General features: G+C 49.7%; 1 protein-coding gene across 2 annotated transcripts in view; it reads right to left on the bottom strand.

Moving 5' to 3' along the window:
* The window catches only part of SNX29 (sorting nexin 29), a 493,130-nt gene that overhangs the window by 353,200 nt on the left and 119,620 nt on the right, over positions 1–20,310 (bottom strand). For both annotated transcript variants that reach the window (XM_049638266.1, XM_049638267.1), the window contains exons 12-13: positions 18,108–18,171; positions 15,923–16,051 (exon numbers count right to left, since the gene is read on the bottom strand). In XM_049638266.1, the coding sequence (XP_049494223.1) occupies positions 15,923–16,051; positions 18,108–18,171 (193 nt within the window). The remainder of the gene's footprint in view (positions 1–15,922; positions 16,052–18,107; positions 18,172–20,310) is intronic.

Genomic DNA, 20,310 nt, shown 5'->3' with positions numbered 1-20,310 from the left:
AGTGCCAGGCACTGGGGGAACAGAACAGCCAAGCGGGTCTGGGCCAAGCCCTAGGTGGCAGACATCCGTGAGTGGAAGGAGGTCTACATCAAACAAGAACACTAAGAAATGTCCAAGGACAGGCAGTGTGAAGAAGTTTAAAACCAGGAGGGAGTTTGACCTCAGCCATGGCAAATTCTTACTAGACACGTCACCAAAGGCCCGAAAACAAAAGCAAAAATGAACGATTGCGACTTCATCAAAATAAAAAGCTTCTGCACAGGGAACAATCAACAAAACCAAAAGGCAGACTCAAGCATGGGAGAAGACATTTTAAAAAGACCATCTGATAAAGGGTTAGTATCCCAAATCTACAAATAATTTACCAAACTCAACACCCAAAAAACAAACAACCCAGTTAGGAAATGGGCAGAAGACATCAACAGACACTTTTGCAAAGACGACATCCAGATGGCTAATAGACACATGATAAGATGCTCAACGTCACTCACCATCAGGAAATACAAATCAAAACCATGATTAGATACCACCTCACACCTGTCAGAATGGCTAAAATTAACACAAGAAACAACAGGTGTTGGTGAGGCTATGAAGAAAGAGGAACACTCTTGCACGGCTGGCAGGAATGCAAACTGGCAAAGAGTGTGGAGGTTCTTCAAAAAAAAACTGAAAATAGAACTACCCGATAATCCAGCAACTATGCCATCAGGTATTTGCCTAACGGATACAAAAATACAGAGTTGCACCTCGATGTTTACAGCAGCGTGAACAATAGCCAAACTACGCACAGGGCCACAATGTCCATCAACTGATGAAGGGATAAAGAAGATGTGGGATGTATACATACACAGACTATACAGGGAATATCACTCAGCCATCGAAAAGAATGAAATCTTGCCATCTGCAATGACGGAGCTAGAGTATACGATGTGAAGCAAAGTAAGTCTGTCAGACAAAGATAAATACCGCATGATTTCACTCTTACCTTGAACTTAAGAAACAAAACACGTGGACATACGGGAGGGCGTAGGAAACAAACCAGGAGAGACTTCAAGATGGAGAACAAAGGGAGTTGAAGGATGGGGGTGCGTGGGGATGGGCTAGAAGGGGGAGGAGCTCTAAGGAGGCCCTTGTGGTGAGGAGCACTGGGTGTTGCGTGTAAATAATGAATCGCTCAGTTCTACTCCTGAAACCAATATTACCCTTATATTAACTGTAGTTTAAATAAAATTTTGAAAAAAAAAAAAAAAAAAAAACAACAATAAGAAAGCATAAGACAAGGAGGGAGGGAGAGAAGAGGTTAGGAAAGGGAGATACGCCTGCTTAGACAAGGCTGCCCTCTCTTCAGAAACCAGGCAGAGCAGTGGCCGTGCCAAGACCTATGGGGGCAACGTTCCAGGCAGAAGAAACAGCAAAGACCCCCAGCAGGCAGGCTCAGGCCAGATGGTGCAGGGTTTGCAGGCCACGGTAAGGAGGCAAGATTTTTTTTCCTGAGTGCACAGAGTTTGAATCAGGAGAATGGCGTGAGCAGATTTACACTTTTCAAAGTAAAATCAGAATAGATTCAAACGAAGTCACTGTAAGAATTTGAGACAACCAGTATCTTTGAATTTAGAAACTAGAGGATACCAAGAGATCGCTGGTATTTCTATTAAATGCGGCTAACAGCGCTGCATATGGTTATGTTTCTCCCTCCGAGTCCTTATCTGTTAGAGATTTACATATAACCCGTTTTACAGGTGACGTGGTATCTAGAATTTAAAGTACTCCAGCACAACACCAAGCAGTCAGTGAGGAGGAACAGGCAAGACAAGAGTGGCAGCATGTGAGTAACTGCTGGGCACCTGGGTGGTAGGTGTGACTATTCTAAGTATTTGAAAAATGCCTCCACAAAAAAGTTAAGAAACATGAGCAAGCAGATATCCCAAGTTTCACCGTACAGCCTTGTGGCAGAGAAAGGCAGAGCCCTCTTGGCCCGGTTCAGGTCCTCTGAAAGCCAAGGCCACGTCCTGATGAGAAGCCCACCCGGGCAGAAAATCCCCACCACATCTCCCCCCACCACCCCACCCCTGCCCATAACTGCAGCGCATCCCTCTGCCAAAAAAAAAAAAAAAAAAAAAAAAAAAAACACATCTCTTGACCAGTTGAACAATTTCCAACTCAGATAAAAGAGTCAAAACAGAGGAGCCTCAACATGCACAAAGGAGCCCAAATCACAAGTTGTGACTGCCCTGGTGACCCAGGGGCAACCTCCTCCTTGTGGGCTTAGGGCCTGCTGACGTGACGACCACCGTCATCACAAAGGGGTGCAGGACCACACACCCGACTTCGGGATGTGATCATGGGGCAGTGATGAGCTCGGCAGCTGGGGCCTCACGCCGTCACGGGCACAGAGCCGTAACGTTTCCATGCTGCCTCACTCTCCCAAAGACCAGCCACTAGGAAGGGTGCTCAGGCAGGAAATGCACATCGCAGAGAAAACACTGGGGGCAGCAATGACCCGGGTGGGAGATGGTCTTCTGCCTGGAGGAGCTCCTCAAGTCCTTCATCTACGGCTTGTTCAGCCTCCCCTCACCCCCAGGAAATGGCGTCCGCTGGGCAGACAGACCCTAATCCAGTGCGGGGCAAGCAGCACCACACCCCTCAGTGTTGACCCACCATGGTCTCACCCACCGTGTCTTCTCTCTGGAAACGCCAGCCCTACCTAGACGTGGCCACGGCCACCTCTTGCCCGAATGGCTCCAGTCTACACTCAGGCCTCTAAGACCGGCCTTGTCCCGTCCAGTTCTCCACAGGGCCTGGGACAGGGAACGACGCACAAAACAGACCTGATCAATTATTCTCCTTCTTAAGGGCCTTAGCCAGTTCCCCACCGTTCACAGAACCAGGGCCAAACTCCTCACTGGGACCTTGGGAATCTGTCTCCGGTTCACTCTTCCAGAACCTTCCGTAGTCATTCCCCATACACACGCTGGGCTCTAGCAGTCCGCACTGTAGCCATCCCAAGCTACCTGCAGCTTTCTTCAACCTAACATCCGTGTCTGTGCCTCTCTCCCCTTACAGCGACTCTTCTCCCTGCCCAGCATGCCATTCTGTGAGCTTCTGGAACACAGAGACCACGTCTGTCACACTTGGATCCCTGGAATCTAGACACCACAAAACAAGCTAAGATGGTGATCAAGATGATGGCAGAATACAGATTCCTTTGTCAAAGACACCCTGCCACGTTTCTTTATCCCATCATCTCCTTCAATCCTTGCCATCATGCGTGAAAATGCACTAGATTATCACCCTTTCATAGACTTTTAAAAATTGAGGCTCACAGAGGTAAAGTGACTTTACCCAAGGTCACACGGCTCGTGCACTAAGCCGGTGCTTAGTACAAAGATTTGAGCCAAGGTCTGACTCAAAAGCCATTCCGCTCAGCACTGTGGGGGCAAGTGAATATACCACTGACCACAAAAAGGAACCTCACCATTGTATGTAACAAAAGTGACCTTTTCCAACGCAGGAGGCCTACACACAAGGCATTGAGCACAGACCACAATCTGCCCTCCAAAATATCAACTCTTCCCTTCCGCAGTCTGTCTGGGGTGACGAGGTACCCTACTAAAAACAAGTATTTTTCACCATCGCTAACAGAAACAGTTCAGGCCACTTAAATATAAGAAACTTTTCTGAGTGGTGGGTGACCTCCTTAAAACAAGTCAGAACGGTTTTGTTTTTTTTTCCCCCTTCCGCTGCTTCATCTTTCCTGCTGCAGAGAATGCAGATATAATGGCTAGGGATCCAGCAGCCTTCTTAGACCATGACAGGACCTTAGAAAGGTAAGCCAAACTCAGCAGAGCAATATAAAGGAAACTGACCTATACACACTTGCTCTTTCAAGAAATTTCTGGGCTCTATCACGTGCCAGGCTTTGTGCAGGCCCCTAAGAAAGATCACTCAACAAAAGAGACCAAGGTCCCTGCCCTCACGAGGCTTGCAACTTAAGGAAAAAAAAAGGAGCCGGACTGCACATCATAACAGAGCTAGGGGAAAAAAAAAACAAGTAAGGGGGACTGAGAAGACAGGGAAGGAGAGGGATCCCACTGGGAAATTTGACAGCCAAATGTTTTTAGTCCATGAAGAGGAAAACACGATCCAAAAAGACGCCCTTAACTTAGCGCTCGGTGAAGCCCCTGGGTTCACCGTCGAGTGGAGAAGAGGTGTAGAGGCCACGTGTGGTTTCAGCCCCATGAGGCAGCAGCAACAAGGAGCAACCAGACTGAAAGGCCAACCTCTTTCCACTCCAGGTAATCATTTACAACGTGCCTTTTCAGCATGGTTCACGATGGAGTTTTTATTAAAGCTCAGGAGGTGGTGTTCCGGGACCCCCGCCCTCCAACTGCGCGGCCCTGCTCTCCGCGAGGCTGCATTTGGAGCACTGGAGACAGACCACGTTCGAAGAAACAGTTCTCCCGCTTAAAAGGTTTCTGCGAGGGTCGTTGGGCCACAGGAGCCGTGTGGCGGGAGGGGAGCATCTCACGCGTCTGTACATTGTGTCTGGGACCCAGCACGAACTCAGCTGACTGAGCAAATAAGCTTCGCCACCTTCCACAAGCCCTCGACTTGACGGTTGTCGCTCTTTAAACCGCATTCCTGCCGCTGCCAAGAATATCTCCCCTCTGCTGAGCTTCCTGTTGTTCCCCTCCCCGGCTCCAAAATAACAAGAAGCTGCTTGGCAGTGATGTCACTGTCACTGTCACTGTCACCGCCTGCAGGGCATCCACATGCCAGCTATATTTAAGACCCAGGCTTCACGCGCGGGGACATGGAAACTGCCACCTCGTGAACCATACCGGAAAGGCAAGGCTTGAAAATTTCCCTGCGGATAACCAGGTTACAAACTCTGCCTCTCCCCAGGCAAACAGGCCAGGGTGTTCAACTGAGCACCGGGCTCCAGCTTCTGGGGTCAGCCAGGTCCGACTGGGGCCTTTCAACCACTTCCCTCGAGTAGCACAGACGCTGACACTCGCTCGGGGGAGCCGCTCTCTCTTCGGATTGTTCCCCTTCCCCGGCTCTGCTTCGGTTTCCCCTCAAAACCCTTGTTATTTTTATTGACTCCTCCAGACTTCTCTACTGACTTCTCATTAGAAAATACAGCAAATGGAACGTTAATGAACGGTAAACGCGTTCCCCTCCTCCGTGGATAATTATCGTGACCTTTTAATCAGAGTTCTATCACAGTTACTGGTTTGGGTAATTTTTTTTTTATCTCCTGCTCCTGTGCTCTGATGGGGAAACTGATGGGCTGCAACAATGTTTCAGACACAACCTTCTCCCCGTTCCCTTGGCAGCTGCGGATTTTTTCTGCATCTTGATGAACCGCCCAAATCCATGTTTGGCGCACATTTTGCGGGGAACATCTGGCACCGACTGCTAATGGCGCTAACGCCTAGCCGTTCGACGAGGGCACGTGCTGCAAAATGCAGCTGTTCGTGCAAATATACCTTGCTGCTTCCTCCCCCTAAAAATTTTAGTTCATCAACAAAACCGGAGTCTTTGATTGGGTTCTAGAAGCTTTAGAGAAAATAAACAAGCACATGGCTTTCTCCCTTGTACGTGATTTTGCTCTAACAGATGCCACGATGCTCCAGTTCCTCTCTTCCGGTCCCCGATTTTCATACGGAAAAAGTATCCAGGAAACTCACATGGGTCATGGCATTGTGAAAGGAGGGTGAAAGAACCTTTAGGACCGTCCACCTTGCACGGTGTTTGAGAAGGTTGTCTCATCATTTCTGATTCAGGTGTTAACACGTTTGGCTTCTTCATTTTTCTGTCTGGGGAAAGGATGATCCCCATGTCTCTACTTCCTAAAGAAAAATCAGCTGGAAAATCATCCGTGCCAAATACACCTTCAACTTCTGCACTCTGAGAAGCAGGAGCTGAGAGGAGAAGGTTATTAAACCGGCTGAAGCTCTCTGGGTGGATCCTCCTGCCTCACCCTGGAGCCAGAGCAACCCAGGACTTGGGCCATTAACACATTCCTATCCTTTGCCCAGCGATCCTTTTCCTGCCCATACACACAGAGGAAAGAAGGTGACAGAGGCAAAAACAAGTGAGACACAAGGCTATAATCTCAGAAAACCAGAAGCAGCCGAACACTGGCCCATGTGGAAACTATTTGGTCAGATATGGCGGCCTCCTCTACAGCCTTCACAAAGGACAAAGAGGCAGGCCCTCCACCTATCACCAAGGGGTTATCAGGTGACACGTCTTTCCTGGGAAGGGCTTTGGCCCTATGGAGCAAGGGCCTTTACAGATATCTTCTAACATCGAAACTCAGCTTCTAGAAGTCTAGATTAAGGACTTTAAAGAACTTTACCAAAAAATACATTAGTAGAAATCCTACTCCTACAGTGGAGGGGGGTGGTGTGGGTGTTGGAAAAGAGTGGAGAGAAATGGTTAAGGAAATAGTGTGAGAAACAAGGCCAAAGCCAAACAGACTTCCACACGGCCTCTGAAAGGGATGCCCACAGAAGTGAACAGCGTGAGGAAACCTGCATGATGGGATGCTAATTGCTTTTCAAAGCAGACCAACTTGCAGATTCAGAATGATCTGAATTATGTAAAATGAATACATACATAAGATGAATTGGGATAAAGGGGCTCATCAGTAATAAATAAAAGACATGAACGGTAATTGCGTCCAGAGGATTTTCTTCTTTAAACCTCTCTTAGTCTCAGACTTAAGGACTACAATTTGTACATTTTTATATTCTTGGGGGAGGGGGAGATCTCTAAACATAATTTGAAGTCTACAGAGAAACGCAAGAAAATGTTATTAAAAAATGCACGCACACACTGATGGTGGTAGAACCAGGTAAAAATCGTACTGAAATGGACTAAGTGGGGAGAACATCGTTAGGCTGGTGTTGGGAGATTTGGGATGCTCTTTTCCATTTCAGCATATGGTGCTTTTACAATTTAAAGGTGATTTAAAAAAAAAAAAAAAAAAAAAAAAAAACATGGAAACCAGAGCTTTCTCAAGAACTCTCCAGCTGCCTAGTCACGGCAGAATCCTGCCCTGGCATCCCACCTGCATGCATCTGAACATGAAAGCATCCAATTCCACATCAAAGGAGCAAATCAAGCCGAAGGATGCTGGGCTCATGCTAAAAGCTCAAATGCAGATCCTTCAAAACCCACCAAAAGCAAACCTACATGGTATTCTCATCATTAGCTTAAAAATAAAAGCAAAAGCAAAATGGCAAATGGGAATGGTAAATCTTTCTTGTAGTGGATCACAGTATTCTAGTTTTCCAACTGCAAACAAGAGGTGCCTGGGTGGCTCGGTCGGTTAAGCGTCCGACTTCGGCTCAGGTCCTGATCTCACGGTTCGTGAGTTCGAGCCCCGCGTCGAGCTCTGTGCTGCCAGCTCAGAGCCTGGAGCCTGCTTCAGATTCTGTGTCTCCTTCTGTCTCCCCCTGCCCCTCCCCAACCCCTGCTCTGTCTCTCTCTCTCTCTCAAAATTAAATAAACATTTAAAAAAAAACCTGCAAACAAAACTAACTCCCTCTTTGGCACTGAAAGAAACAAAAAAAACAATCACAAGAGCCTTGAGCTTTCTACAAGCCCAGGTGGTTTCAGAGAACTACCCCTTTCACATCCCTACTGCTTAGAGTGTGGGTCAGGAACCCAAGGCATCAACAGCACCAGGAGCTTGTGAGAGACACCTGCTGACAGGCCCCACCCAGCCACGATCGCCATGGGCACTGGTGGAGACATTCGGGTTTGACGAAGGCTGCTCTAAACCTCTACCACCACCAGCCACCTTGGCTACACCCTGAAATTACTTACTGAGGCAGGGTGGGTTTTGCTGCCAGCGATTTGGACGTAATTGGTCTGGAGGGACAGCGTGGACAGGTTTTTCCTAGGGGACCGGGGGGGGGGGGGGGGAGCTCGGGGGGGGTTGGGTAGACACAGTTTTCAAAGCTCCCCTGGTGAATGTAATATACAGCCAAGTCTAAGCGAGGCATTTAGCACTTCAACCCCAAGAATTCTTTATTAGAAAGTTAGTTACATCTGAGCAACATCAGGCTAGATTAACTCCAGACAATGACTCTTTGCAAGCTTGGACGGAGGCATAATTTACTTCCACGAAAACACTAACGACCATGGCTGGCTTCTCCTAAGTACTTACTCAGGGTACTCACTGCGCTTAGCCCTCTTCATTCATTAGCTCTTGAATAGTATCTGTAAGAGTGAGAAGATTATCCCAGTTTTCTACATGAGAAGCATTAGGGGTACAATTACCACCCGAAATCACACAATACAAGTGGCCAAAGTACTTACATGACCTTCAGACGGAGTTTCTCACTCACCTTACCCTACTCTTGACCTTGAGAAGGAGGGCTCCAATGCAAGACTTGCCCCAGACCATTACACTACTCTTCCCGCTAAGAAGGGCCAAGTCTACCGGAATACAAGCAAAAATGTCAGCCAAAAGGTTAAAATCTTTACATACATACGTATACATACATACACACATACATATGAAGATATCTATATATCTGCGCCTCCATTGTCACACCTACAGGTTACAGCCAGCTGCATCTGGTCTCTGACTCCATCCTTCACTGAATTTCGGAAGCATTAAACTTCAGGAAACTGGCTCCCCCTGACCATCTTGTCTCCAGCCCCAACGTGTGCGTCTTCTACTCCTCCCTGCTCCACCCCATGCACTTAACTCTCCTTGGCTGCTCCGGAGTCATAAAGGACTGTCAGCCGCTGACAAGGGCTTGTGGAGAATGATGAAGAGCACAACTTATTCAGCTAATGCGACTCAGCCAAGTATAAGAGCCAGCGACCTTGGGGAAAGCAAGCTTCGTGTTCAAGGGGAAGTGAGGGACAAGAGCACCAGAGTAGGCTGGCACACACAGAGGGGGCTCCACAGAGAATTCAGTGTGGTCATGGTCTAGTTCTTGGCTAAAGACTCTCAAGGACTCAAGCAAGTGAAAATGGACCAGAAGGCTCCTCAACACCCAGTTCTGATGGCACCTTTGCAAATGGCATTGGAATGCCTCCTAGAGGTATGGACGTTGGTGTTTCTAAAGCCCCCCTGGTGACTATGGTGGGCTGGCGGGGGGTGGGGGAGGGTGGGCAGAGACACCAGCAGTCCTGGTGGCCAAGGCAGCCCCACACCCTAGAGCAACCTACATCCCATTGTCCTTTCAACTGTCCTAGGACCCTTCACATGGGTGCAACGTTCATCTATAGTCTGAGTCTACAATTCATTTCACATACACACAACATACTAGTTTTTACCCAAGAATCCACCCACATACACTCTGCTCTGTCATTTTCTGTTCTTATCAAGAATGCCTGGTGATCTTCTTCCTGTACTGCCTTTAAAACCAAATTCATGCGTTGTAAGTAGGTGCAAGCACTTAACCGCATCATGTTCTCCATCAAAGCCATGCCCGGCCAATAATATATTGAAATCTACCTTTTATTACATGTTACTTTCCTCAGCTTTCTCCTTCATAGATGTTAGGGAGTTATACTCAATTTTAAATAATTAGCTCTAATCCATAGGTTATTGTAACTGTGTATTTCATTTCAGTAAAGGGGACCTTATCAAAAATTTTTTCCCAAATATTTATTTTAAAAAAAGAATAGAGATTCTTCTAGAGCCTGAGAACCCCAAGTCGACAAGATTCGGTGACTGCTGACGAGGTCAAATTATCACTGGACATTAAGATCCAACCAAGGAAAGACAGAAAAGAGGACGTAGGACCTGCGTGTGACCTTCTCAACACTGACTATTGGACTCTTGGGATTAAAAACATCATCAGTGTGGGTAGGGCGTCACCTGTAAGATGAGCACTGGGTGTTGTATGTAAGTGATGAATCACTGAATTCTACTCCCAAAACGACTATCGCACTGTATGTTAACTAGAATTAAAATAAAGACTTGCTAAGACAAAACAAAACCATCAATGCCTTCAGAAGGACGTTGAAGACACGTTCTGTCCTTTTCCACAAAAAGCATACTCATGTCATTTTTCTAATTTAACAACGAGAAAAAGGCAGAGACAGACTTAGGGCAGAAACAGATTTAAAGCCTTCATAGAAAGCCAATCAAAGTCTCCCAGGGGACAGCGAGTGGAATGATAGGATCGAGGCTCCCAAGATCCTCATCCAGCCTTCCCTTACAGATGGTGTAGTACAGTTCTGGCCCACCAACAGGACACTGTCACAGCAGGCAACTACTCAGCAGCCCCACAGAGACCAATAAAGGGACGCTGGGCACACGGGGCGGCAAAAATCACACCGGGAGGAGCTGAAGGTCAAGTGAAGGCCAGTGAGAGGCCAAAGGCTCTGAGGTACTCACTGCAGGGAGAAACCGGGATAAGGGAAGAACCCGCAAGCTCTTGTTCTAGCCTCGGCATCTGTAGCCACCCATGGCCAATGCGCCAGCTAAGAAGAAATCAGGGACCACGTAGTGAGCGTTTACAAGGAGCCTGGAGCTCTGCTCAGGGCTTGAGGAGCAAAAAAGCTCATGTCCTTGTCCCCACCAGCTTAGGCCAAAGTGCAACAGACATGATTTATCTGCCAGTCACCACATGGCAGTCAACCATGGCCTTCTGCTCGCTGCTGCCCACAACAGGCCCAGTGGAGTCGAAGATGTTCTACCTGGACATCAGGACAGAGTCTCTTCTCTTCAGATCCAGTACGAGGCTTGGCGTTAGCAGAGGCCCTCTTTACTGCTACGTGCCAAGGCCCTGCCCAAGAACACTAACAGAGAGGACACAGGGCCAAGGGCAGAGCGAGGACCTCCCGAGAGAACCCGGGTCCTGAAGACAGGGACCGGCCACATCAACATAAAATTGCCCTGTTGATCCAAGCTAATTTGGTTTGGGTTCCTACAGCCAAAAGCTTAGTGACATTGGCTAAGATTATCACGCATCAGTTCACAGACAGGGAAAGGGAGACGTGAGAATGTGCGAGGTGGCCCAGCCAGGGGAAGGGTCGCTGCGCTGCTTCCCCAGCCAAGGGTCAGACACAGCCCTGGCACGCCAGCCATCACTACGACACATCACACAGCGTCCTGCTTTTCGTCCTCCCACGGGAGGCAGGGAGAGGACCCAGGCACACCCACCACCTCTTCCGTTTTCAATAGACGAGGAACCAGAGGCTCAGAAGTGTAAAGGGAATGGCTCCATCACACAACCAGCAACACGTTCTTGTTCGCACACCAAACGTCCTGAACAGGAGGTAAAGGTGTGACCAAGAGTAATAGTGGGGCTGGTGCTGACGGAACACAGGAAGACAAGGCCTTGAGCAGGGCTCCGTCAACCCACCGGGTTCCCCTCAGGACATGGCCTTCACAGTCATGACCAGATGCGCATCTCTTCACGGACCTGACAGGTTCATGGTTAAGGCAGCGATTTTACTTAGGTATGGAGGAAACACAACTCACTCCAATCCGCTATTATCCAAAAAAAAGAAGCCTGGTCAGATAGGACTCGGGATTGTTAACACAGAAGACCAGTTACAAAGAGGCCCAAGTAACAGAAGGAATGTATTAGTGCATGTAACTGCCAAGTCCAGAAGAACAACAGCTTCAGGAAAGGCTGGATCCAGGAGCTCGAGGTCTATCATTAGAACCTGCCAGGTTGTCTCCATTTTTCACTGTGTTGTTGCCATTTGGGGTCAGGATCTTCCCACACAGCAGCAAAGACTGCACCCAACAACTCCTGGCTTATAGTATAACCTTCTCAAGAAGGCCCTCAAGAAGACCTCATCAACCTGGCTACGTGACCTTCTGTGAGCCAATCACAGTGACCAGGAAATAGAACAAGCCGGCTGTCCAGGCCTGGTCCACCTACCCTGCTCTGGAACCCAGCTGGGCAGTGGTAGGGTCGTTTCCACAGAATCACACACAACGGGAACGAAGAACCACACCCACCAAGAAAGACTGGGATAGGGTCTACCCCAGGGGGTGAAAGAATCCTGGTGGGCATGGAGGGCAGCCTCCAAACTGACCCCCAACGATCCCTACCTCGTGGTCATCACATTCATGTGTAGACTCCTCCCACACTCAACCAGGGTTGATCTTTGTGACCACAGAGAACAGTGAACCTGATAGGGTCTCACTCCCAACATTAGGTTGCAAGAGACACCGTGGCTTCCGGGTGGGGGAGGTGCTCTCGCTCTCTGCTTACTCACCCCGGGAAGCCAGCTGCTGTGTTGTGAGCAGTTCTACTCGAGAGGCCCTTGTGGCAGAAACACAGGCCTGTCACCAGCGGCCACACGAGTGAGCTCGGAAGCGGGCCCTCGAGTCCCAGCCAAGCCATCAGAGGACTGCAGCCTTGTGACCGACTCTGACGGACCACCTCCCAGCTGAGCCATTCGCAGATTCCCAACCCACGAGAATTGTAGAGGACCCTGGTTTTGCGTTTTAAACGGCCAAGCTTAGAAATAATTTTTTACACAGCAAAAGCTACCTAATAAAATGAGCCTAAACAGACAACAGGCCAGCAATCGTCCAACAACCCAGGTCACTTGCTTCTCTCCCAGGCAGTTCTCACGGAAAGGTCTTCTTCCTGTGAACACCTGTCTCATCACTTGAGTGTTCTTAATTCAGTAGGAAGGGAGGCAATCATTTAGGGAAGGAGATTCACATGCCCTGACGTGCTGCTGACGGTAAATACGTCCACCTCAGGACTGAGCAGCGGCTTGGGGCCCTAAAAGCACTGGGCTGGTTTAATGACCTTGTTCTTGGCTGAGCCACGACGGCACCAAGGAAAGCCATTGATTTTGAGCAAAAAGGAATGTGATAAAATGCTGGATTTGTTCTGGGGTTTTTCACTTGTGCAACCACACTCAAAGCCAGTAAAACACACATCCACACGAACACCCTGAGTACTCCAATATATACAGCAGAAATAATTTCACTTCTTAGGGTCTGAAAGAGCTTAGCATTTAATTCTTTCTGCACCACTGCCATTAAAATTTAGGTTTTGATTGGGTAAGGTTTCTTAGTAATGTAATTATTGTACTAAAGAAAAATGATGGTAACATTTACTGAGCATTTATGAGGCACATTTACTGAGCCGACATATGGGTTCTCATTTAATCCTGCAACAACAGTGAGGTACAGGATTTTCTTATCCTCATCTGACAGCTAAGAAAACAAAGAATTTAAGGAGCACCTGGGTGGCTCAGTCAGTTAAGAGTTTGACCTTGAAGGGAGTCTGGGTGACTCAGTAAAGCATCCGACTTCCGATCAGGTCACCATCAGGTGGTTTGTGGGTTTGGGCCCCACGTCGGGCTCTGTGCTGACAGCTCAGAGCCTGGAGCCTGCTTCGGATTCTGTGACTCCCTCTCTGTCTGCTCCTCCCCCACTCACTCTCTCTCTCTCTCAAAGATAAATAAACATAAAAAATGAAGTTTGACTCTTGAATTCAACTCAAGTGATGATCCCATGTGATGACTATAGGATTGAACCCCATGTTGGGCTCTGCACTGAGCATGGAACCTGCTTAAGATCCTCCCTTCCTCTCTCCTTCCCTTCCTTCCATTCACACCCTCTCTTTTTAAAAAAAAAAAAAAATTTTAGTGTTTATTTATTTCCGAGGCAGAGAGAGACAGAGCATGAGTGGGGGAGGGGCAGAGGGAGAGGGAGACACAGAACCCAAAGCAGGCTCCGGGCTCCGAGCCGTCAGCAGAGAGCCCGATGCAGGGCTTGAACTCACAAACCATGAGATCATGACCTGAGCAGAAGTCGGTCGCTCAACCGACTGAGCCACCCAGGTGCCCCCACTCACACCCTCTCTTAAGTGAGGGAAAAAAAAAAAAAAAGCTTTTCTTTTCCACTCATGGGCTAAAATTCTCCCCAGAATTATCAGGTCCTGAAACACACTTACTGTAAAATACACCTAACTGCTTGTGTCTAGGGCCTCATGTCCTTTCAAGTACAATCATTTTGTCCTTTCTGTTGCATACGACCATCCTAGTTCGTAAACGAGGAAATGCACACTCATTCCCACTAAGAAATCACCCAGAAACACACAATCTGCAAGTGATGCAGCGGGGACTCCAGGCTAAGCCGACTCCTAGCACAATCCAAGAACGACCGAGAACAGAAGTCTGTCTGTGGCTCAGAACCAGAGTCTCTACAGACGCCAACCTTTATTGTAAGCAAACACAATGATACCACGGTTTCCTGGTGTGGCCAGGCTAAATGGTGGTCCAGGGGAGAAAACCTAGGACTGTATTCATCATAGTCCTTTAACTGTCGGATGCTCTTGAGAGGTCACCGTCAAACATGAAGACGTTCTAATTAAAGTTAGATACGGGATCATGGCACCACCTCTCGAGGACATGTATGTAACAACTCCATTAGTGCCACATCACCCAGCAGCACCAGGGCAGTAAATGCTGCTATCAGTTACAGAGCTCTGGACTCCCCTACATACCCAGACAACCCCATCTCCTGGTCTTATTTTTAATGTTTATCTATTTTGAGAGAGAGACAGAGAGAGCGCGTACGCACAAGCAGGGAAGGGGCAGAGAGAGCATGGGGAGAGAGAACCCCGAGCAGGCTCTGGGCTGTCAGGGCAGAGCCCGATGCAGGGCTCAAATTCAGGAACCGAACATGACCCGGAACTGAAATCAAGAGTCGGACGCTCAACCAACTGACCCATCCACGTGCCCCTGGTCTTATTTTAAAGTAGCTTTAAAGAACCACCAATGAACTGCTTATCTTACCTACAAAAGGAAACAAACCCAAACTCTCAAATGTCCAACAAATGGGAGTTATTTTAACGTGGGACATTAACTCAATGAAAGGCCACATCCGGGCATGTAAGTCATTAACATGAAATGGAAGTGGTTCAGAGAAGCAGACTGACAAAGGACAGGCTACAGACCTCAAGTGGAGTACCTAACGATCTTTGGCACGTGAACAAATTCAGGAAAATCCACATTTTTATCCGACTGGAGATTATGAGTTTTCTTTAATAAAATATAAACTAAATCCCAGCCAAGGAAATAAAATGGCTCTTTAACAAGAAGACGCTTAACCTTACTCTTCATTAGGAAAACGCAGACGAAAATTCTGTCAGGGCCACTTTTTCCCGGCGATGCCGTCGGGGACCCACAGGGGGGACGCGGCCCCTTCGGGCCCAGACGGGCGGGAGCAGGCCTCTTGGCTGCTGTTCCAGGGTACACGTTGGCCCAGCCTCCGAGGAGAGGGGAGAGGTGCCCTCCACTCACCTTAGAAAACTACGGCACTTGGACCCAGCAATTCCACTTCTGGCAGTTTTTCCAATAAATATAGTCATAGGAGAATCAAGTCACAAACGCAAATCGCTGTGGCATTACTACAAACACCGTTATCAGCAAAGGGTCACAAACCACCTCCAAGGGCTGGCAGTCGGCACGCGGGTCGGATGAACTGTGGCGCAGACCGAGAAACGTCACGAGCTTTCACGCAGCCGGCAGGCCCCCGTGCACCCACACAGAACAAGCTCCGTGAGGCCAGGTGAGTGCACTGTACAATACACGACCACTTCTCATGAAGGGGGGAGGGAGGAGGGAGGAGGGAGGAGGAGGTGAAAAGAAGAAACGAAGTGGCCACATGGAGCTAAGGAGTGTCTCCAGAATCGCTCCCACGGCCCGCCTGCAGGGGGCCAGCGGGGCAGCTGGGGATCACTTAGCCCTACCTACTACCCCTTGCGTTTTGAACCGTGGGCACACACATCATTCGGTACTTATGCAAAAAGTTACATGAAGGTTTCAAACGCGCTGATTTCCGTTGGTTTCTTCCTTTTTTTTTTTTTTTTTTCATTCCAAGCGCCAGTGAAGGCCGTGCCTGGGTTCTTACACGGCCGCCGCCCACGCCCGCCTCTCGGGCCCTCCGCCCCCCTACCTTGCCAGCGCCTGGACCTTCGTGACGTGCCGCTCTTCCTGCTCGGCCACCTTCTTTTTCAACGCGTCCACCTCCTGCCGGAGCGCAGCGGAATGCTCCATCTCACCGTCGAGCAGGTTCCGCAAAGACCTGGGAAAAGGGGGCCCGATCCGTTCAGATGCCGTCGGCAGAGTCCACTGGTCCAGAACACAGTTGTTTACACAAGTCCTAACCCCTCCGTTTTCTCCAGGGGCCCCCGCAAACTGGAATCTCGCGTCAGGGTATTTACAGAGATCCCAAACTCGGCTTAAGGGCCTCAGAGTAAGGAGGAGGACGTGGCCCGGGATCCGTGCCCCCGACAGCCCATAGGAGGGGCCCATCAAGGGGAGACAAGGAGTTCAGAGAATCCCAGGCAAGCCCCTTTCAAGGCATCCCACCCAAAGGGGCGGCACGTTAAGGGAGACCATTTTGTGACAGTCACCCCAGAAAAGAGACAGGAGCGGGTACCAGGACAGGCCACACGCGTCCTCTGAGACGTCCGTGAGGAACACCGACAGAGGCCCACCCTCAACTCCAAAGCTGCCCCAACGTGCACTGTAACCCTGCCCCCTGCCATCTCCAGGTGAAAACGACAGATACGACGTTCTATGGAGCGGTCTAGTTAGACATCGCGTGGATCCCGTTTCACACTATGTCTGGGAGCTCGCCTTCCAAAATACGTCCATTTGCTGGTCACCCTTGGTCTTGCAAAGCAAACAAGATGGCACCTCTTCCCGAAATAACCACAGGTTGCCGCCGAGGAGTGAGCCATACATGGTTCTGATGGTCTCGGGGACCTCAAACGGCTTTTTCCGGCAAACATAAACTGACTTTGGGGCACCTACTATCCTAAAACTGTACACAGGCCAGCTGATACCAGGATAGATGCACAGGGGTGGCGGTGAGCTTGGCACGCACCCAGCCCTGTCGCTCATTCAACTCTGAGGCCTGTGTTCCTTCAGGGTTTTGAGAAAATTCCCTTCCTGGGGCCCGGAACCCCCCAACACAAACATGGTCCGGTTTTTGTTTTTGTTTTTGTTTTCTGGAAAGGAGAAATTAACAGACAGGGACTATCTTTCTTCATAAGGTAAGACAAAACCTATGGCTTCTTGCAAGAGAACAGTTCCAGCTGCAGCAAGGAAAAACAATGCTCTAATGTCTACAAGCCCCTCCTTTTAAAGCCCCTCCTTATTTTGGTTGGAAAATCGTGCTGTCTGAAGATCTCTTTTTTAAAAAATTATCTTTTCTTTTTAGAAATCATGCTTGTTTGCTTTTATGGGTTTCCATACAGGATGGGGAAGAAGCTTGGGAAGCAGGGCCCAAGAGGAGGTTTAAAAAGGACAATTGTGATGGGTTGGCACCACGGACACCAAATTCCTACCCTGAGGGAAAGAGTGAGAAAGCCCCAGGAACCCGCACGTGCAGGCTCACGTGGGCACCTGCCCGAACCCCCCAGGACGCAGCACCGTCGGGCTCACAGAAGCCTCACCGACAACTGCGGGCAAATCCTTCCACCCACCGCCCCGTAGCCAAGACAAGGTCCTGGCGGTTGAGAAGTTCACGTTCAAGGCAGCCGGGTGGCAACAATGTGGCCATCTACCATTGGTTTCAACGGGAAACCACACACGAACAGAGCCCTGCACCTTTGTCCATCTGCAGGCGGCCTGCCCTGGGTACCCCCGATGCGAGAAAACTAAGTGTCTGAATGCTTGGAACACGGGACGATAGGCTCTCAGTTCGAAGATCACTCCAAAGACTGCTCTGGGCGGCGGGGGGAAGGAGGAAGACTGGAGGTATCTTTTCGAGGAGGGGAGAACGTTCTCAAGCGGACCTTGGTGATGGCTGCGTATGTCCACAAACACCAAAAACCACTGAACTGTACCCTTTAAGTGGGTCGATGATATAATGTGTGAATTGTATCCCAGAGGCTCTTTTACAAGAGAAATTTTTTAAAAGACTGCTTTACCAAATTCTTAGTTTGTTCCAAGGTAGAGCCCGGATTGTAAGGTTTTCATCCCCTGCCAACAGTAAAGTGGCTCGTCTCACACTAAAGGAACCACCGATCACAATTCTGTCAACCAAGCACTCTTCCCTCCGTCTGGGACCCCCCACGTTCCTGAGGTGGGACGTCGGAGAGACGACCCTCCAGGCCTGACGGTCAGGCTACCTGTTCTCTTCCTCCAGCTCGTCTTTCCGGGTCATCATGGCCACGATGGCTTGGCGCAGTTCATCTGAGGGAAGAAAGCACGGTTGAGATTAACCAGCAGACCCCGCGTGTTACAGCCGTCCCCTCACAGACATGCATCGAGTGCTATTGAGGGCAAGCTGTCTAGACGAGCTCCCCTTTTCCCTTTCAAGATTAATTCCTGTACAGCCTGCAAGACCCAACGGGCCCAAGCTGATCACTTCTCAGCCCCACGAAAACGGGAGGGCGGGGCCGCACGAGGAGCGTGGAGGGCTCCCCTCCGTCAGCTGCTGCGGGACGAGACGGCCTGGCAGCTCCTAAACGCTGTTCCGAGTCCCTGGTACCGGACAACATCTGCTCTGAACAAGGATCCTCTCCACCCCCAGTTACAACCGTTTATCAACAGAGGAGAAAGAGCCGATTGAGAGACATAGGGCTCCACACAGACCTACAAATACTTACCCGAGTTTACGAAGAGATCTGGTCTAGTCCTACACGGCTCTCTATAGTTCGTACACAGGCGACAGTGAAAAGGGGTTGCCTGTCCAGTGCACAGTCCGTAATTATTTATAGGGGCTACTCTTCTGGACACCTTCAACTTAAGAAAGCATGGCTAGAAAACCATGCTTTTAGATTAGCATCCGAGTTTCTGATCTGCAAACGTAACTGTTGTCTCAACCCATCCTCATGTGAAAGATGTCGTTCACCTATCACTCGGATCTCAAGACCCAGACCTTCTGGATTTGTTTTGTTTTTCAACCCCTGACAAACCTTGTGAATGGTTTCCCCCCTTGGGACTGGCTGCTAGAAAGCTCCCAGCCAAAACTGCCTGTCTGGGAAGTGCTCACATCCGTGTGGCAACCACAATGTGCCCTAACCCTCCCCCGCCCATCTTCTGCAACCTGTATCTCCACCTCGGGCCAAAGTACTCACAACCTGTGGCACGTTGCAAAGGCTATCTTAAGACGCTACTTCAAATCCTCTTTTGGAAAGAGACAGGAGTTTTGGTTTCTTCCTTTTAGTTAAAATTGAAATCCTTCGACTTGCCAAGCTCTAGTTCAGAGCCCTTGGCACTATCTCATTTAATTCGTTATGCACATCTAAGAAATGCACGTCACCATCCCAGCTCCCGGGGTATGAAGAAACTGCAGGAGTGGAAAGAGAAGTAAGGCGGGGGGGGGAGACCAACAGGTGGGTCCTCTGGGTCCCCTCATACTCAGAATGCCCAGGGAGAAAGACGCCCGCCAAAGACCCCAAGGCAAGAAATGGGGCCACAGGACTAATGCTGTCCTCAGGCTGCAGGAGGGAAAAGGATATTCCACGGTCCGGGGCTCAGGGCAAGAAAAGGAAGGAAAGGTATTAGAGAGGCTCCTCCTCAGCCTCTAGAGGCTGTTCCATTTGGATGAGGTGGCAACAAAGAAAGAGACCGTCCTGTCTCTAAAAGCAGAGCAGTCCCCTGGGCACCACATGGACACAAGTAGGCGGTCATCACCCTGACTCCCCCATCAAGCTTCTGACGGTACGAAACCTGTGCATTGTGCAGGGACAAAGTGGACCCTGTGAGGTGCCAGTGAGGAGGGAGGTCTGAGGTGTCCCTGCCCTGGGTCACTGAGGGCTCAGTGCGGAAGACCCCAAACAATCACTGGGTCGACACGTAGGCACTGAGCCCGTACAAGGTACAAGCACTCTTCTTGGTGAAAGGCAAGTGACCAGAACAGACCCACGTCTCTGCCTGCAGGAGGCCTCCTCTCTAGCAGGGGAGACAATCCAGCCAACAGGCACACGGCACCGAGAGGGTGGTCAGGGATGCCAAGAGGAAAGGAAAGCAAGGCCAAGGGCAAACGAAGGGACAGCAGTGTCACTGCACACGAAGTGCTCCGGAAAGGCCCCTCTGAGCAGAGCCGGCCGCGCTGCTACGTGGAGGAAAAACATGCCACATGGCAAAAAGCACATGCAAAGGCCCGGAGACCGGTGTGAGCTTGGTCACTGGGCCAGGGGGGAGGGGGCACTCCTCCAGGGGATGGGGGTGGGGAGACAGAAGAAGCAGCACACCAGGAGGGCCGAAAACAGCAGACAGAGACCCTGCCAGAGTCCGGGGGCATGGAGGGAAGATGCAGCACGCCGCCCTGAGTTCTAGAAACTTCCCTTCTGGAGGACTGGATGAGAATACCAGCACCCCCGGCAA

This window comes from Panthera uncia, chromosome E3, assembly GCF_023721935.1.
Source record: "Panthera uncia isolate 11264 chromosome E3, Puncia_PCG_1.0, whole genome shotgun sequence".
Classification (NCBI taxonomy): domain Eukaryota; kingdom Metazoa; phylum Chordata; class Mammalia; order Carnivora; family Felidae; genus Panthera; species Panthera uncia.
The sequence above is the reverse complement of the archived record's forward strand: the minus strand, read 5'-3'. Positions and strand labels throughout refer to the sequence as shown.